The 19,191-nt window shown below is 40.5% G+C and overlaps 2 protein-coding genes across 2 annotated transcripts in view; both read left to right on the top strand.

The window, feature by feature from the left end:
- The window catches only part of LOC140949564 (ubiquitin carboxyl-terminal hydrolase 9X-like), a 59,170-nt gene extending 51,642 nt beyond the window's left edge, over positions 1–7,528 (top strand). The window contains exons 57-67 of the mRNA XM_073398722.1: positions 326–468; positions 1,577–1,750; positions 1,948–2,039; positions 2,495–2,555; positions 2,955–3,014; positions 4,113–4,221; positions 4,422–4,530; positions 4,765–4,858; positions 5,349–5,425; positions 5,942–6,011; positions 6,740–7,528. Of these exons, the coding sequence (XP_073254823.1) occupies positions 326–468; positions 1,577–1,750; positions 1,948–2,039; positions 2,495–2,555; positions 2,955–3,014; positions 4,113–4,221; positions 4,422–4,530; positions 4,765–4,858; positions 5,349–5,425; positions 5,942–6,011; positions 6,740–6,964 (1,214 nt within the window). The 3' untranslated portion in view covers positions 6,965–7,528. The remainder of the gene's footprint in view (positions 1–325; positions 469–1,576; positions 1,751–1,947; positions 2,040–2,494; positions 2,556–2,954; positions 3,015–4,112; positions 4,222–4,421; positions 4,531–4,764; positions 4,859–5,348; positions 5,426–5,941; positions 6,012–6,739) is intronic.
- A 7,840-nt stretch (positions 7,529–15,368) lies between these two features.
- On the top strand, positions 15,369–16,493 carry LOC140949563 (uncharacterized). The gene has a single exon (XM_073398721.1). The coding sequence runs from the start codon at positions 15,369–15,371 to the stop codon at positions 16,491–16,493; it is 1,125 nt and encodes a 374-aa protein (XP_073254822.1).
- The last annotated feature ends 2,698 nt before the right edge of the window (positions 16,494–19,191 follow it).

Raw genomic sequence — 19,191 nt, 5'->3', positions numbered from 1 at the left:
CATCATCACGACATCTCTTTTTCTTCTCTCTGCTGGGCTTACTCTTTGAAGCCACAAATTAGCTGCGCCCAAAGTTTACACTTCGCTTTGCTTGCAAATATCATCTTTTACTTATGTCAATGCAAATGGCAACAGTTGAAAAGCTGCTTGAGATTGCACGTTTGTCGCAAGTAAGACGCAGACGTGAGCGGTAGTTTGGGTTTCCCGAACATGCTACGAACACTCTGATGTGACAACGCGAAATTTTGTTTCAACGGTTTTTTGTTTTTGTTCAAAATTTCTCTACTGTCTGTAGTGATGCTTTCTTTATTTGTTTGTTTGGCAGAGCTGGACAACAAAGCAACACTAAGCGACCATATCTTAACAGCTGTACTGGGCCTGTTAAAGAAAGAAGTTCCCGAACATGGCCGCCATTTACAACAATACTTTCACTTCTTTCTCATGTACTCTATGATAGGACCTCCTGAGGTATGTACAATTCGTCTCATTGCTCGATCGTCCCAATCGCTACTGAATCGCTGTAGTGGTCTAAAAGGAAACTGGTCGTTTCTATATTTACTAAGTCGATTCGATACAAGTCGTTTCGATACGAACTCGAGCAGTGAAACTGCACAAAATTTTCGATCACTTCAAGTTAAGTTTGCAGTTGAACCCCAAAAAAAAACATTTTGGGTGAATATTCTTCGTTCTTTAAGCCAAGTTCGTGAAACTATTTACACCTCGAAGGAATTAGCCTCTATCGAAACGGCCGGTAACCGTCTTAAAAAATGTTTGAGGCGATATAGATGTTCAGCAGGAAGCCACCTTTAGCAAATACGTTTTTGAGTCACGCACGTGGACAATGGTTTTGCCCAAATTTTTGGGCAGATCGTCTCCGTAAGAGAAAAGACACCTGCCAATACCAACTCTTTTAGTCAAGGTTTTGTTGAAAAGGGATCAGGCTTCACTTCCGGTTGACATGCGTCGCACCAAACCGCCTTTACTTATTAAAGCCCACTACTAGTTTCCTTTTTATCCAGGCGATTGCGATCGTCCCGGTTTTTCCCCTTCGCATCACTGCTTACTGTTTTTTATACTCACGCATTTTGGAAAGAATTTTGCGCTTAGCGATAAATTTGTCACACGAAGACTGCTCATGTACCCTGGGTACCAGAGAGCTTTTTTTTTCTCAAGTGCGGCCGGGTGTCTTGTTGTCGGCTGCAGGCCGACAAATCTTCGGCCCAAGGTCGAAGTCACGAAGTAGTCCCAAGTTCAAATCTTCGGGACCACGCTTGTAAATAGCCAACTGGCTCACCTCCGGCCAGTTGGGATTCTTAACCCGTTTCTGCCTGATTTAATTAATTTGTTTCAGTCATTTGCTTGGCCCCATTAGCATTAGTGCTATAAATACTGCCGAGGGTAAATAACAGAAATGCATTTTATTTTATTGACTTGGCCGAAACCTGAAACCGCGCATGAAAAGTTTCTGGGACCCTGAGTATTGCTCATGTGGAGCGGCCGTGCTTGATGATAAGTAGTACATTAGTTTTGCTCGATCAGCTTATACCTCTTTGCTCGTATATTTTTCCCCTGGCAGCGGTTACAGCTTCTTCAGCTCGGTGTTCCCGCCACTTTCATGCTGGTGGCGCTGGATGAAGGCCCAGGCCCGCCAATTCGGTACCAGTACGCTGAACTGGGCAAACTCTACTCGGTCGTGTCTCAGTTGGTCCGCTGCTGTGACGTCTCTTCGAGAATGCGGTCTTCCTCTCAAGTAAGCTGGGCTTTATATATGCGTTATTGACTAAGCTTTTTCGTTTAAGATGGCTGGTTATTGACCAAGTTGTTTTATTGCGTTTCCATGGACCGCAAAAAAAAGCGCAAAAAAGAACGCTTCTTTCTGCAGTGCACTTGTGAATTTTAAAAATTCAAGTTAAACGGTGACCTTTACATTATTTCCGTTATTAACAGGGAAGCAAACCAAAACCCAACCCATTTGGCGAAGGACCTCCTCTCATGGAGATACAGCCCCTAGTCGCTGATATCTTGTTTAACAAAGCTACGTAAGTTGGCTCTCTTGTATACTTCTTGGTGGTCCTGTGTCATGTTAATTTTGCCAGCGGAACTACGAAAGTTGGTTGTCCTGTATCGTCACCAAAGCCACACTAAAAACTTGTTATTCCTGACTTATGATGTTCTCTGGGTTGGTATGCCTGTGACACGCCCGTGTTATGATATTGGAAGCTGCGAAAGTTTGTTTTCCTGTGATGTAGTTCAGTTTCATCCTGGAAGTTCGATTTTTTTCCCCCTTAATTTTAATTTTATTGTCATCAGTTAACTTAAGTAAAAACAATACAAAATATATTTAAGTTAAACTTGAATGAGTGAAATTTAATATTAATTTTTAAGCGGAATACGTTGTTTATCTTTCAAAATGTGTTACAAGTGCTCTTGACATATTACTACCTGTAAGTTGGCATTGATAATGTTAAATACTGATGGTGAAATGGTTACATAGGTATTTAAAGAAAGTCATTGATGACAGCACTACATCAGAAGATACAGTGAAGCTATTAAGAGTAAGTGACAAATCTTTTGTGGAGAATGGTAAAAATAATCAGTTCAGTATTCAGTACTGAATTTCAGTTCAGTAATTGCGTTCGACGCCAGGAGAACGCAACTCCTAATCTTGGATGGTTCAAGTTGCGGCTCTCGGTCCGACCACGGTCTCGTGCTTTGCATTTCATCCTCAATATCTCTTGATATCAGAACACTGAACCCGCTTTTTCCCAGCAAGTTCTTTTCCGTTCACTTAAAGTTTGAGATATCGTCGGGTATAAATTGTCCTTTTGGAGATGTCTTTTATGGTTATGTATGTATGTCCGTTTAAGTTCCGAAATGGGGAATGCATTCTTAATTGTACTTGGATTTATGTGTTTTAGCTCTAAACAGATCGTTTATTTACTATTTCTTTGCAGTTTTGCTGTTGGGAAAACCCGCACTTTTCCCGCGTGGTGTTGAGTGAGCTTCTGTGGCAGGTAACCTCTTAACTTCTAACTTCTTACACACCAATGTTTAGTGTAGACGACTTGTTCAAAGTGGCTGCCCAGGCACGGAAAACCTTGAATGGGAATACTTTCTTAGGGTTCTTAATACAGACGTGAGTAGTTTTTACAGACTGTGGAGATTCTTTTGAGATAAGTAGTTGTATTTGTAAAATACCCGTTGTATTGCTGAAAAGCTGGTCAAAAAGTTCGGTATTCGTCATACCACGCTTTAATATTGTAACGTACGGAAAGCATTCTATTAACCGACACTATGGCGCCGCCTACCTCGGGACACAAGAAATGCAAGCACTTTGAGTTATTTTAAGTATTCAATAAGGCAAATGGATCTCTCAAACGTAGTTAATAATGAATGTGGACGTGACCATTTTCTCTGCAGCTCGTAGACATAAGTAGTATTTTAATAGAATAATATTGGTATTTTTGATGTCTTAGAATTTATTTAATATTTACTGTTATTATTTTTGCTTTGTTACTTTGTCCCCAATTAGTAGGTATGCTAAAGAAGCTTGACACACAAATAAAGTCATTATTATTGTCACCAGTACACTCTTTCGAGTGCAAGCAATGTTTTCTCTTTTTCCCTCTCCTGGTGTGAAAATGAAGCAGAGGAAGAACTTGGACACATGATTAGCATCTCGTGACTACAAACAGCAATGTGCCTGGTCTTTAAGCCATAGCGTTGCAGAAAAATGTGTGAAAGATATCCCTGTTTTCTGTTAAACTCCCTCATGATAACGTTGAATGCATTGTTGTTAACAATCTGCATGACGTGCGTCACATATATGAATCAAGTGAATGGCCTTACTTGAGAACGCAGACGTATTTCCTGTTGTGCCTTCTCGCTACCGAAAAGTTACTTTTCGGTTCGAGAGAGAGAGAGAGAGAGTCAAGAGCAGCAACGACCGGAAATATGTCTGTTTTCGCAGGCTATAAATGATCTAGCCTTCCATAACAAATGGATAGAGCGCCCGTTCCGCGTCCTGTGGGGTCATGGGTTTGGGACAATTTTTGTCTCACGCTGGTGAAGTGACTAGTAATGCATCGGTTACTTTTTGGTACTGTTTTCAGGTGGCGTTTTCGTACACTTATGAGCTACGGCCGTATTTGGACTTGTTGCTGCAGATGTTGCTCATTACCGATTCTTGGCAGAATCACAGAATTCACAACACACTTAAAGGTAAAAACGTGTTAGAGTTTTAGGTTTAGAAGCAAATTTTATCCAAAAACAGGTGTAGCGAGCGTTTACGTGATGTTCCAAATATAATCAGTTGTTCGCCATACACTCAGCGATCTCCTCTAAGCTAAGAAAAAATTGCAATGTGTTATAACGTAGTTGAACTTTCCTAAAATTTGCCTTTTTGTCGTTTAATTTATTAGGCATACCTGATGATAAGGAGGGTTTATTCGACACAATTCAACGCTCGAAGAATCATTACCAGAAAAGAGCCTACCAGTGTATCAAGTTCATGGTGACTCTCTTCTGCAAGTAAGTGCTGCAAGATTCCTTTCTGCCACCATTTCGTTAGTCAAGTAGGTTTAGTTTTCCTCGGAAATTCGAAAATATTTTGACGACTTCCGTACATCCCCGAAGATGTTCCGACAACTTATGGACATTACCGATGGGGTAACAAGGTGCATTATGGTCTCGGTGAAAATAGTGAATGGTACCCTGGGAAGCTTGCCGTCTTTTTCTTTTAGTAACTCTTTTCTGTCTTCCCAGCTGCCCTTTGGCGCATCACATTTTGATGTCGGCACAGGATCTACGCCGCAAGTGGACATGGGCAGTGGAATGGCTTAATGACGAGCTCGACAGGGTCAGTTGTCCAAGACAAGTGGTATTTTATTTAATCTGTCTCTACCAAGTGGTCCCTAAACCAAAATTCGAATGAATGTTGAACCCACACCTTGCGAACTTTGATTTGAGTGGTTACGGGGGCAGTATTTGTGCCCATCTACCTCTCCCCTAAGCCAACATTTTGCCCTAAGTGAGAAGTAAGTGTTAATGTTGGCTTAGGGAAGGCGTAGGTGGGCAGTTTGCCAGAAACGTATAATGACTCCAGTATTTGATCCATGGGCTTAAAGAAAAAACCACAATACGCAGTTAAAGCTTAAGACCCCAAAGCTCTCAAAGGGTTTAACATTGTTCCTACGTGAAGAGCTTGCTCACCGCGGCTTAAGAAAGTTAAATGCCAAAAAGTACGTAGATGTACAGTATTATCACTTTGAAGGCAAGAAATTATAAGGTTTAATATGTCTTTCACGTTTAAAGCTGATGTTATGAAATGTTCCGTTGTTGTGTTTTAGAGACCTTACACTGGTGGTACATCATACACGTATAACAATTGGTCTCCTCCCGCACAGTCAAACGAGACTTCCAACGGGTTAGTGGTTCAAATTACACATATTTACAGCTGTCATGCCCAAATCCAAATTTGAGGGAAAATCCCGAGTTCTCCTTTTCAATAGTTGGAACTACAAACTAAGTAAATAGTACCATGTGAAAGTACTGCTGAAGAGGTTTTATTTGAATGCTAACACCATAGAAATTCATCTACACAATCACAAGTTAGAAATTTATTCTAAATATTACCATGTGAAAGTATTGCTGAAGAGGTTTCATTTGAATGGTGACACCATAGGATTTCATCCACTGACTCAAAAGTTAGAACTACATACTAATTAAATAGTACCATGTGAAAGTACTGCTGAAGAGGTTTCATTTGAATGGTCACACCATAGGATTTCATCCACAGATTTAAAAGTTAGAATAGAACTACATACGAAATAATTAATACCATATGAAAGTACCTTTGAAGAAGTTTCATTTGAATGGTAAAACCATAGGATATCATCCAGAAGAAATCACTGAAAATTTGTCATCTGTTGTCTTACTCCAGGTATTTCTTGGAGCGGTCTCATAGTGCACGGCTTACACTTGCCAAGGCTTGTGAACTGTGTCCAGAAGAGGTAATTCATGTTGTTTCTTAGTTAATAGGCCATTTCCGAGTCGCCTTAAGCCTCTGTTTCAAAGTGAGGCAAAGTGCGAAGCTATTGATATGAAAATGAACTTTTATTCTCATGCAGGAATAACGTGAAGAAAGGTTTTGCACTTAGCCTCGTTTTAAAAGTAAAAGTTTAACGAACTCGGAAATTGCCGATTCCTTTTTCCCTCTTCCCTATGCTTCTTTGTAGGGGAAGACATGGGGTTGTACTCCAGGAGAATAGAGGACAGAAGGGGTATGGAAGGTGGGAGAGGAAAGAGCGGTAGGTGGGAGCTCTAAAAGGGTGGGAAGCGGGAGGAAAAGGGGGATATTAAGCAACGATGCGTAATATTTTGAAGCAGGAAAAGGGCTAAGGGAAGGAAGCCAAGAAAAAAGGCGCGGGAGCTGGAAATGTAACAGTCGGGAGGTGGGAGGTTTGGACCCCCGGTCCGCCCTTCTTTGTTGACACGTTTTTAGCCCCAAATTTGATAAGCTTATTTCTCTTCTTCATAGAGACCGCGAGCCCCAAGAGAGCTTGCTCGCAGGCTCTTCTCAATATAATATATTAATATAATATCATCAAAACACAGAGGTTTACTGTTGTGAGGGTACAGGAATTAATTTTCAAAGATAAAAGGTCTGGATTGGTATGTACAAATGCAGAAAAACGTAATGTGCGCACCAAGCCTTCTACCAATTCTTCCATTCTTTCAGGATCCAGAAGAACCTGAGGGGGATGTAGAGGGGGAGAATGGAAACTCTGGAGATGAGGAGGTTACCCCGGCTAATGCACAGCAGTCAAGCCCTCGTCGGGAATCACGTGATCAGTCTCCGCCAGTCACTGGGCAGATTCCGCCTCTGGATAACAGTGATACAACAGTCGAAAATGACACGGAGCCCGGTGAAACAAGCAAGCTACTAAACGAAGAGTCCGACTGAGCACCAAGTGTATTAGTCCCAAGCTAATGAAAGTTCACCGCAGTAGCGACGGCCCCAGTTCCCTATGGGATTGCGTAAAACGAAAACGGCCTGGTCGCAGTGGCATTTGTCCGGCTCTGACCCAAGAATTTCAGGATTAAAAAGCGTTATCGAGTACGAGAACGCGACCGCTTGGAGTCGGAGTGAAAAAATGCTAATTTATTTTTTTATTTAACGTTAAAGGCCGTTTACCAGACCGAACGAATATGCGACTTGGCCTTCTCAACTGTGGAATCTGTGGAGCCCTTGTTTTGTCCGATAGAACAAGAACTTTACCACTTAACGGCGACATTAAGGCGTCTAAAGAGCTCATTCAGCATTCATTTGCCAAGAATTCAGTGTTCTGTAAAAATTTTAAAAGAAAAAAATGGAATAATTCTAGAGCCTATAAAAAGTACCACTTAGAGGAGAATGGCTGCTCGTTTGTTTGAGGTACCGACGTTCAGTGTAACGGGTGCTTGTACTTAATCACATTTGTAATATGAAAATCAGATTTTAGAAAAGAAATAACAACGTTTTATGGAAGCTATTTCTTTTTCTGTCAAGCTTTGCTAGCCTTCGTAGCTTGTGGGACAATGAGAGGAGTGCTTTCCCAAACCTAACTTCTAGTGTCTGAATTAAATCCTATCGTGGGTCTATTGAAAAGCAACCTTTCAACCAATACTTTCGTATGTTTAGTCAAATTTGATCTTTTTCTTGAAATTTGAAGCTGGGTACAATTTAGTCTCGTTCCCAGGGTCCTCTCCTACTGGGAACGCGATTGTCTCCTTCGCAGCATGCGGTCAACTTGCAAATTAACTTTCAACTTCCACGCAACGCTTCTCCCCTCGTTGTGTGACGAGACAAAGAATAACTGCGGGGAGATGAGGTTCTGGTTTCCATATCATTGCTACGGAATCCGGAGGTGGGGCTGGGAGGGTAGTGTTCTTTGCGCTCCTTTCCTTTTCTAGATGAAGCATTGGGTGCAAGCTCACTCTCTCTTGGCCAGTCTTTATGGCTTTGGCATCCTGGAATTTGTCACTTGACCAGAACAGTATTTCTTCCTTCTGAAAGGTACATACACGTTTCATGTTCGGTAAGCGATAGTCCGAGTCAAGGAAAGACCTATTTATGGTTACAGTTTGCCCTCCGCTCCGATGAGAATATAATCGAGATCAAGAGTGTATGAAATGACCTTTCATACTCTCTTGTCGAGATCTTGTCAGCAACGGAGTTCGGTTACATTTTGATCTAGTTGTTTCCACGAAAGGAATGACTGCAGTAGCAGGATTAGCCTGAGTATCAGGCTTTTCTGGGGGAAAAAGGGAAAAGATGGAAGCGAAAAAGGGAGAGAGCTGAAGGAGAGAAATGCCTGACACAGATGCTTTTACTGGAGCCTTTCACCCCCACAAGGCATGATTCGATACCATCCAATCAAAATCACTTCCGGTCATTGCGTTGTCATCTTCACGTCTCCAAAAGCTCGCCTAAAATAAATCTCACCTTACGGTCTGGCCGAGTTTCTCTCCCTCAGCTCTCTCCCTTTTTTGCTTCCATATTTCCCCTTTTCCCCCAGAAACGCCTGATACTCAGGCTACATTTTGACCATTTTAATTTTCTTCGAGGGCTAGCTCCGGGCCTTTTGGATGGATTTTCGATCGGAGGGTACGAGAAGAAGTTTGAATCTTTCGACCTTTTTGCTGCGAAGTTTGAAAGCGGAGCGATGCGATTTTCTGGGGGAAAATCGCTCCGGCGCTGGAGCCCTTTCAAAACAAGGATTGTCCTTCTATTATTACGAACAGTAAACGGCGAACTCAAAATCCCTTTAATCGCTCGAAAAACCGCTTTTGAGGCAAAAGGACGACAATATACCACAAATAAGGTAATTCAACGTTTATTTAACATTGATTTATATACATACTAAGCGATATATCGCTATGGGTGAGGCAAACGGTAAATCCACTACATTTATTGTAAAATAACATCGGTTACATACACAGATTGTGTGGGTATCCTGTGCTCACGGTTGCGTGTAAGAGCGTGTCGTGGGCAAAAAGCCGACTGTGAGATTTTATATTTACACCTTTATCGTTAATGTCGATGAGGAACATTAAGGGGCCAAGCATAGTGCCCCGCGGGACGTCAGACGTAACTGATAAAGGTGCAGATTTTTCTCCTTCCACTAAGACGGATTGTTCCCTATAGCAAAGCCAAGCTTGAAGTTGATGTGCCTTGTACGCCGTAGTGGCTTTGCTTGAGTAAGAGGCGTTAGTGTGGGACACTATTAAAAGCTTTAGCAAAGTCTAGCTAGATGATATCGCTTTTCTTGTCATGATCAAGGTTTCTAGCAAGATCTTCGAGGGTGATGAGCAGTTCAGTTTCGCACGAATTAGATTTGCGGAAGCCATGCTGGATATCGGACAAGATCTTGAACTTCTTCAAGGTGGGACATAATGTGACTAGATATGTTCCATGCTGTTACAGGAAACAGAAGTGAGGGACATGGGTCTGTAGTTCGAGGCAAGTGACCTGACTCATTTTTTGAAGATGGCATGCATGTTTGAAGATGGCATGACGTGCAGAAAAATAAGACAACTTCTGTGTACAGGCTATGATTATCTTAGGAGGGGGCCGGAGAAGAACGCGCGAACGGTCAACGCTAAACTGATTTTGCGAAAAAACTGACTGTTTTGCAGTCGAACGTGTAAAGCATGTGTAAAGTCTTTACAGCGTCAGGCAAAACCGGAAATAGTGGAAATATTGGGGGACGGTCGGATGTGATTCGTTGCAATATCGGCAATAACATCAATATTTTGCTTTCTTTTGGTTGTTTTACGCTTTAAAACAGCGTCGAAATTCTCCACTAAACTCTTCATGTTTTCCAACAACGGCGTAGATTCCAACGAGAAGCGAATTATCCTAGCATACATTGCACAGCGTCCGACCTTGAACTGAATTATAACCAGGGGCACCCAACGTCAGTTTTTGGAAAATATCTGTTCGGAAGACGATTTGGGATCTAGAATTTTCGGAACATTTGTTGTACAATTTCTTGCTTGCCTGCCTCTCCTAGGATTTTCGAAGATCTGAAAAATGGTATTATTGCCCATTTTCAACAGATTTTTACCCCAAAAAGGTCACCTAGAATTTTTGGGAGCCTTTTTTCTGGCTGAAATTTTCGAAAAGGTAAGTTTTGATCCCTATAAGTTTCGGATCACTAGACTTTCAGCTAGGAAATCCGAACAGATGAAAACTTTTTAGGGGATAAAAATATGCCTTTATCTATCGTTTAAATCCTAAAATACGTTTAACAATGCTATGTTTAAGTGGTTTTGAACTATATTCTCGTTGGGTGCCCCTGTTATAACTCTGACTTCGAATATTATTCGCTTTAAACTCAGGCCATTCGTGTGTCTTCACTGAGCTGAGCCATTTTAAAAATGTCTGCAAACAATGTATTCAAATCGCACCTGTGAGAGGGGGACATTGGGGGGTACCCAATACCGCAATACCGTAAGAAAAAATGGCAAATACCGAAATACCGCGTCGAAAATCGTCTAAATACCGATACCGCATATTTTAATCACATTTATAATCGGTTCCGCATACTTATGGTTGCTTCCATGTAGCGCGTTTAATTATCTCAGGCATTTATGCACCAGATGTCCATGTTTTTTTTTTAATATTTTGGTAGTTCGCAATTTTCCGCAAATTTTCACTGAAAGGTAAACTACATTCGTTCAGTCTTTTGGTATTTCGACCCAACAGCTAATTAACTCCAATAAAAATAACTCTTGAAAGCGCGAAAAACAAACCAACCAAAACCCTTTCCACGCACGTCTAGTGCGAGTTTTGATATAAAGTGAGTCTAGCCTAGCACGTCAGTCTCTCGTTCTGGCTTTCTGGCTTCTGATTGGTGCCAGAAAAACACAAGTTTTCTGGCACCAATCAGAAGCCAGACCGGCGGCGACCGTTTGGAACTGGTCTGGTAAGACATTGTCCCCAGGGGCTCTTCTCGCCGTTCTTTACTTTTCTTCGTTCCATATATATTTTCCCGCCCGTTTAGACTTTCCCTCGCCCCCTTTATCTGCCCCTGGGTCTCCGAGGATGACGCCGCGCTGTTAAGAGGCAAACTTACCAAATTTTCTCTTTTAACTTTGCAAGGCGTTTTTCAATTCTCGAAACCCAACATCTAAACTTATTCTTGTTGCGATAATGTTCGCCTCCTTCGCCCTGTTCATAAAAAATTGCCACACAGTCAATGATGACCACGCCGTCTTCAACCTCAGCGACCTCAGACATTGTGAGAAAACGTTTAAGACCTCGAATTACCGGCACAGGTACACAGATCGACAAGCCTGGTAAGGTAACTTGAGACGACTCATTATCATTGGATGCAACAACAATCACATTGTATATTATCGACCATTAACTGTCACAAAATGACCCACAAATGGTGTAATCATTTACCGTTATGTCTCAAGACTTCTAAATATTAACTTTTATTGACCTTTATGTCTTACTGTGTTTTGTTTTACGTATTGTATCGAAAGGAAAGCGCAAATAAACGGTACCATAATACCGTGAACGATCTTATTTCACCGAATACCGTCAGCCAAAATGATGAAAAACCGCATACCGCAGAGCTAGATGATACCGCAATACCGCACGTTAAAATTAAAATTACCGAAATACCGCATGAAAAAAAGCCCAATACCGCAATACCGTAAACCCCCATGTCCCCCTCCTGTGAAGCTGATCATCACAACACATCGAAAATTGGAGGTCAGAGTATCGAATGGGCATAGCATCTTTATTACGGGTAGCACTATTGAAAATGTGCGAATGTGCGAGCTCTATTAAGCAGAGATTCGCTATCTACATGAAGCGCTACTGTTGTACCTATGTAAGAAATTATACAGCCATGGTGACGTAATTTATATGTTGATCTCGATTATACACAAAATAAATTTCATATTAGTTTAATAGCAAAAAGAGAGCAGTTAACGTACCTTCCTAGTAAATCCATGTTGGATCCACGCCGTGGATAGCCGACACGTGGAAGGTAGATCATTAACCACCGGAAATTTCCACATCCGGTTGTCTTACCTTTCGTTGCTTTTTTGTTTAGTGTGAAGCGGAGAATTTTCGACAAAGTCCAACTCCAAACAAGCAGTTTCCTGAGACTAAAGATATTTCCGGTTTTGCCTGGCGCCATGAAGACGTTAGGACTTCACACTGCAAAACAGTCGGTTTTCTTCTCAAAATCAGTTAAGCGTTGACCGTTCTCGTGTACTTCAAATTCTGGCCTGTAACCTGCAACCTGTGACCTACGACCTACGATCTGCAACCTGCAAATTACACCCTCCGACAAAAAGAAAACAAAATATTGATGTTATAGGCGATAATGCGACGAATCACATCCGACCGGCCCTCGATATTTCCGGTTTTCCATGACGCTATAAAGACTTTTTCTTTTTTTTTTTCGCAAACTCAGTTTAGCGTTGACCGTTCGCGCGTTTTTCAAATTCTGACCTGAAACCTGCAAATTACATCCTCTTGGGAGATTGCAAGCTCAATGTCCTCGTGTTTTTTATCAGGTTACGCTTGCTACATATTACCAGGTCAATCAAAGTAGACGTATCACTAGGCTACGAGTAGTCCCCCATTTTTCCTCAGAGATAGTATAGAGCGTGCTAAACGCGAGCGGGCGTGAAAATCACCCTACGCGTGGGGTGACAGGGCGGATAAAGGTTGGGCGGTGAAACGAGCGCTCCGCTCTTCATTTAATGTGTGATGCGGAGTAGGACTGGCACGAGCGCTCTTTCCGCGCTTCCGGTGCGCTTCAAGGCCGGCGAAATTTTCCTTTTTGCAAACCGGAAATCCTATTTTCTTTCTGTAATTTCAGGTTACAGTGTTAAATAGATAAATTCGTTTCATAACAATATCAATAAACAGTTTCATATGTTTGTGTCTGTACGTCTATAAGTCAAACTTGTTGGTCGTATAATGCCAAAATTTGAGTTTAATTTGAAAGTGTTGAATACCTCTTCCCTCCACTAAATATTACCTAATCGTCTTTCGCCGTTTCGTTTGCAAAAGCTTAACACTTCTTAACCTCAATTTTTACATATGTTAAAGGAGGATAAATTTTATATAACATAGCAAAAAATTAGATTGATATATATTGATATAGTGGCGTTGTACTTCTTTAAACTTTGCTTCTCGGGTGCAACGCGCCATGGCGATTCGCGCAATGCGTTGCAAATCGGGCAACCGCATGTAAACAAAATTTATTGAGGTTAGTTGTAAGGTTTTTTCTACGTTTTTCTCTCTAAAGCAAAACAAGGTAAACAGAAAAAACTGAGGGGAAACTAATTTTGAAGTTTTGAAGAAACAGAAAAACGTCTGAGATGTTTTTTTCAAAATTAAAAAGAAGCATGATGGTGATTGAAATTAGCATAATTTCACCTTGCACGAGCTGCACGCATTTATAAAATACGCGTCATCTAGTTATGAAACACGATCTGCTGTCTTTTAGCTTTGCCATGGATGAGATTTTCCTTCGTGTTTTAGACAGTACTTAGTTGTTTTTGTTTTGGAATAACATCGACATTGGCGAGTAGCAGAACGAGAATATAATTCAGTGGTAGAGTCATGGAAGTAATAAAAGAAACCCTTTGAAAGAGATGTTTGTCTACTCCAACTAAACGTCCCGCAAAAATAGCAACATTTATATTTTCCTCTCGGAGACAGCGTACCAGCACAAAGGAACGAGGAAGAAGTGTAAGAAAACAATTCAAGCCGCCATAATTCAGTGACAGCGGCAGTGTCTTATGTACAAACCACGTCATATCGCAAGCCCTGACCGAAGTCGAAAACAAGCGACATTTCTAAGCAGAGTCCCAGTCCACTGCATCACACCTTTTTGCTCGGACGCGCTCGTTTCACCGCCCAACCTTTATCCGCCCTGTGGGGTGATTTTCACGCGCGCTCGCGTTTAGCACGCTCCTGACTATCTCTGAGGAAAAATGGGGGACTACTCGTAGTCTTACGTATCACTGGTTACCCTAGTTGGCTTGTCGTTGATTACCATGTAGACAAATTGAGACAACAAATCCTGTAATTTTTGGCCAGAAGTAGAGCAAATAGAACCGTCGGTCAGACGAGCACTATCGCAGTGTAAATAACCACATTGCGGCGTTTAATCCAGAGTTTCCGAAATATAACCTGAAATCGATCAACGAAAAGAGAATCTGAAGGTGGTCTATAAACAGTTCATACGATGAAAACGGACGAGTTTACCAGAATCCTAAGTCACATAGCCTCAATATCCAGCAATTTCAAGAAACTTGACCGTGTTGAGCATATATGATTGGTGATGTCGAATAAACATCCACCCCCAGTCGTGTTAACGTCTCTGTTCCTTCGGATAATCTTGTAATTATCGATTTCGAGCTGACGATTGGAAATTTTCCGATCCACGTGAGTTTCAGTAATTGCAAGAATGTCAAACGCACACACTTATTATTGTTCGAATCGATTCAAAGAAAACAAAAGGCAAATTACAATACTGACAACTTTATTGACTTTATCTTCGACATGAAGATTTCAGTACCAAAACAATCAATATAATTACAAATGCAACCGCAAAGTAAAAAAAAAGTAAAGTTAGTAAGAAAGAAACAACAACTATATATTGAGTATTAATTGAGTATTAAGTGTTTTGACAGATGAAAACAAGCAAGAACAATACTAAACTATTGTTTGTTTGAGGTGGCATGGAACACTGTTTTCGCAAAACAATGCTGGGCACATTACCATATCATCTACCAAAATGCAAATTTCAACCTCTTCGTTTCTCAGGTACCAGCAGCGAAGAAGCTGAGTTCTTCAATATTACAGAAACCACTTTCTTTTCCTGAAGCCAGCCTGCCCAAAAAGATTGTAGGTTTAGTTACCCATGAGTTGAATCTGTAGCGAGACGAGTATTCAACCACAGTTAGGCAGAAACATGGCAAAAAAAAAAACTCCGTTGAGGTCGTGCTACGCGCGAGCTAGCCCCACCATCAATCCAAAATAGGCTCCTCGGTCTTTGCTGGAACATTTTTTCGGTCAAATTCAAATCACGGCTGGTGTTGAGATTTGAAGAACAATGTTTTACGTACCTTTTACTCCTTAGGGGATTTGGTGTAAGCACAATTGTTCTTTTTGACCCCTTCAGTCAACATGAATTTTACTTCTTGGAGTATGTGATTGCATCATATTTTGTTCTCCGTCGATAGCTTTTTGTCTCTGTTTGCAGCTGTTTGTGAATGGGGTAGTTTCTTCAAATTACCACACCTTATGCTCGTTACCAGTCATATGACCAGTCTATGGCGGTAAAATGGCATTCGCCGGGTTGGCCATGCGAAAACTAAATTGGCATCACCTCCTTCTTGTGAGTGTTCTAATTGTCTCTGTGTTCGTTTATTGGCAGATGGCTGGCGATGGCGCTCTTGAGGAAATTGGAGGTGTTTTCTTTCGCAAAACGTCGACATCTTGTCCAAAAAAGCCCTACGTGGCGAATGTAAGCTTAAGTGACTTGGTGTCCACATTTCGCTACAAGCATCCCCATGACTCTCGTATCGTCGCTAAAAATGAATTCAGACTCGGAGAAAAAGCGATGAAAACTGCTATTCAGCTAATCGATGATCTTGTACTGGAGTACAACAGAAGACCTATTGAGATGGAGTGTGTTTCGCGGCTACCAATGCTGGTGCTTGTCACAGCTGTTTCAAGCAACCACTTCAATGAACTTCTAGAACATATCACTCCTGGTGACAAGATACGACCTCACAAAAAAATAGTCGTTTATGACCTAGGACTGAATCAGCAGGAAATTGATCAACTCACCAAGATGTCTTATGTCGACTACAGAAAATTCAAGTTTTCTCGCTTTCCCGAACACGTGAAAAATCTACGTACATATGCATTTAAACCTCTTATCATCGCAGAGACGCTTGCTCAATTTGGCGCTGTTATGTGGATGGATTCTTCAGTAATCCTCAAACAGCACAACAAATATGCCCACCTTCTAGAGTGGATGATCAAGCGGAAATCAGCGTTTTTGTACTACGTTTCACCAAGTCGCCATTCTATTGTGTTTGCTACTCATGAACGCATGCTCGACTATTTACCAATGCGGGGAACGAAAGAATCGAACGCAAAAATGCAACAAGCAACCGGAATGATTTTATTTAACACAGACCACGTGCTAAAGCATGTAATGAAATGGGTCGTTTTCTGCTCGCTTCTTGAAGACTGCCTCTCACCTAAGGGATCTCAATTAGAGTGTAATTTTCATTTGCCCGATGATGTGTTTGGAGGATGTCACCGTTACGATCAATCTTTGTTTGCAGTTCTAGTATCCAATGCTTATAAAGATGAAATGCGAAGGTATTGTTTAAGCAGAGACAGTGAGGGAATGTACCCTGCAATCGTACAAAGGGCAGAGGAAAAGAGTGTTTAGATTGCTGTTGATGCACAAGCAGACCATCCTCTGTAACAGAGGGTGGTCTGCCTGTGACCGTCAGAGATATTATCCAGCGAATGTTAGCCATTATCCCGTGGCATTCATTTGCTGCAAGCAAGGAACAAATTACTTTTTCTCACGATCGTTTTCTGTTTTAATATTCTTCCCCCGCAAACAAATATCTGTATAATTTGAATATATTTTCCACTTCCATGACTAACTGATTTCTTGACTTGGTAAGAAAATAGCATCACATTCCAGATGATAGCACTGACATTATTTTGAGACTAATATTATCGGTTCTCCCCTTCAGTTTAATATCAAGTTGTGTAATTCATCCTCAGCTATGGCCGTTAGTTTTTGCTGCCCAGTTTCAAGGCCAGATGATCTGTTTTCACTATAAGAGTTTGGATTTGTTGCCCGGGTGGGATTTGTTGGTGTACATTGGTATTCTTCTTTTCAACACCTTTTTGTTATTGAGCTATCCCCAGTATTAGGCATTACAGTTGGACAGTTTGTGAAAACTAAATTCCGGGAAAATTTAAAATATAATAAAATTGTCTTTATTTTTGCTTGCACACTAGTACTACTGTTTTTAAGGTCAGTACACACATGCGTAAGAGGTTCCAGGACACCCTTCCACAAAATTCCACAAGAAGATTTCATTGATGACTGCCGCTTAAATGTTATTAGTATTTTAGGATCTTTTTAATGTTTTTATTTCATTTTAAATCGAAATGAATTGTTTTTAATTGAAATGAGTTTTTTTAATCGAAATGAACAGCTGCTTATGAAATGAACTGACTTGTAAATAGTGCTTTGACTGAATTTTTTTTCTTCTTCAGCAAAATTAATTGTAAATAGGTTTTAATAGTTAGTTTTGTTATTGTACTACTGTGCAATGAAGAAAAGTATGACAAAAAAAATTCACTGCTATTAAAAAACTAAACAAAGAGGTTGCAAGAACACAAATAACAAGCCTAGCATATAATTGTGCTTGATAATAACAGCTTTTTGTAATGAAATGGTCTCTGAAAACTACCCACGCAAAACAGACTAAGGAACTTAAAAGAAACAAAACATTCACTACTCTTGCATTGAAACCAGACAAAATATTCCTAGGAGATTAAACCTGCAGATACAACTAAGAGAGGATAAAGCTTTATCCTCTCTTGATACAACATAAAACATGTACAACATAAAAATTCAAAAGTATACTGCCAACAAGAAATACAGAATTATGCACAAATGAAATAGACATGAACTGTAGGAGCTATTAACCCTTTAAACCCTAAGATCAAACAGGGGCACCCAAAGTCAATTTTTGGAAAATATCTGTTCGGAAGACGATTTGGGATCTAGAATTTTCGGAACGTTTGTTGTAAAATTTCTTGCTTGCCTGCCTCTCCTAGGATTTTCGAAGATCTAAAAAATGGTATAATTGCCCATTTTTAACAGATTTTTACGCTAAAAAATTCACCTAGAATTTTCGGGAGCCTTTTTTCTGACTGAAATTTTCGAAAAGGTAAGTTTTGATCCCTATAAGTTTTGGATCACTAGACTTTCAGCTAGGAAATCCGAACAGAAGAAAACTTTTTAGGGGATAAAAATATGCCTATATCTATCGTTTAAATCCTAAAATACGTTTAACAATGCGATGTTTAAGTGGTTTTGAACTATATTCTCGTTGGGTGCCCCTGATCAAAATTTGAATTCTCATTTGTTGTCCCTATTCACTTCCTACAGAAGTAGTGGTGAGAAGCTGATAAAATATCCAGCAAATTCATCATGTGTGATCATGTCTGTAATTCTCATGACCACTCTGTTTTACAAAGCATTGATATTACAAGGAGAAATTTGATGCTGATCACTCTTAGGGCTTAAAGGGTTAAACCATTGAAAACAAACTTGTTAGTGTGACCAGTAACCCTAGCACACTTGAATAATTCATGTCCAGCATGATTCAATTTTATTCTTGGTTAAATTCATTAACTTAAGCGAGGCTTAATCAAACTTGATTCAAAAAATAATTTCCTCCTTGTAACTACTTTAGAGGCTAGTCGTTTACTACCTGTCAGGGGGGGGGGGGGGGGTGGCCATTTTGCTGGGGGGTCATTTTTGGGAAGTGGTATAAAGATATATTTACCTGTTATATCAGTGAAGAAATCAATGTAAGGTATACAGTGAAACCTGTATTAAGCGGACACCGTATTAAGTAGACAGTAGCCAAAGTCCCCAAATTTATTTCCCTTTAATATTTACTCTAAATGAAACCGTTATTAAGCAGACACCTCAATTAAGCGGACACACAGACACCTAAAAAGTACCTGAAATGGCCATTTCTATTGTTAGCAACCTATATTAAACAGACACTTGCAATTAAATTCCACCACCCAACTTGCCAGTCACCGGAAATGCGAAAGATTGCCATCCACAAATTTTTCGATTTTTACATTAAAAATCATGACTTTACGAACTTATTTGATTAGTTTCACAGTACAGTATTGTTTTTTGTATAGAGCTTGTTTCACTCATCTGATTTCTTCAAATTTGAGTTGCAATCTATGTTTTGGTAAGTGATCAACTGGTCCACTTTAAAAGAAAAAAAGAAATTAATGCAAATGCATATCATCATAGTCTCTCGGAGTATTCTAAACGTTTCCACTGTTCATTTGAATGGCATTTGACACCTCAC

This window comes from Porites lutea, chromosome 10 (assembly GCF_958299795.1).
Source record: "Porites lutea chromosome 10, jaPorLute2.1, whole genome shotgun sequence".
In the NCBI taxonomy this organism is placed as follows: Eukaryota; Metazoa; Cnidaria; class Anthozoa; order Scleractinia; family Poritidae; genus Porites; species Porites lutea.
This window is presented reverse-complemented; position numbering and strand designations above follow the sequence as displayed.

Coding starts and splice junctions, on each gene's coding strand:
- LOC140949563 (XM_073398721.1), top strand. CDS start 15,369: ATGGCATTCGCCGGGTTGGCCATGCGAAAACTAAATTGGCATCACCTC.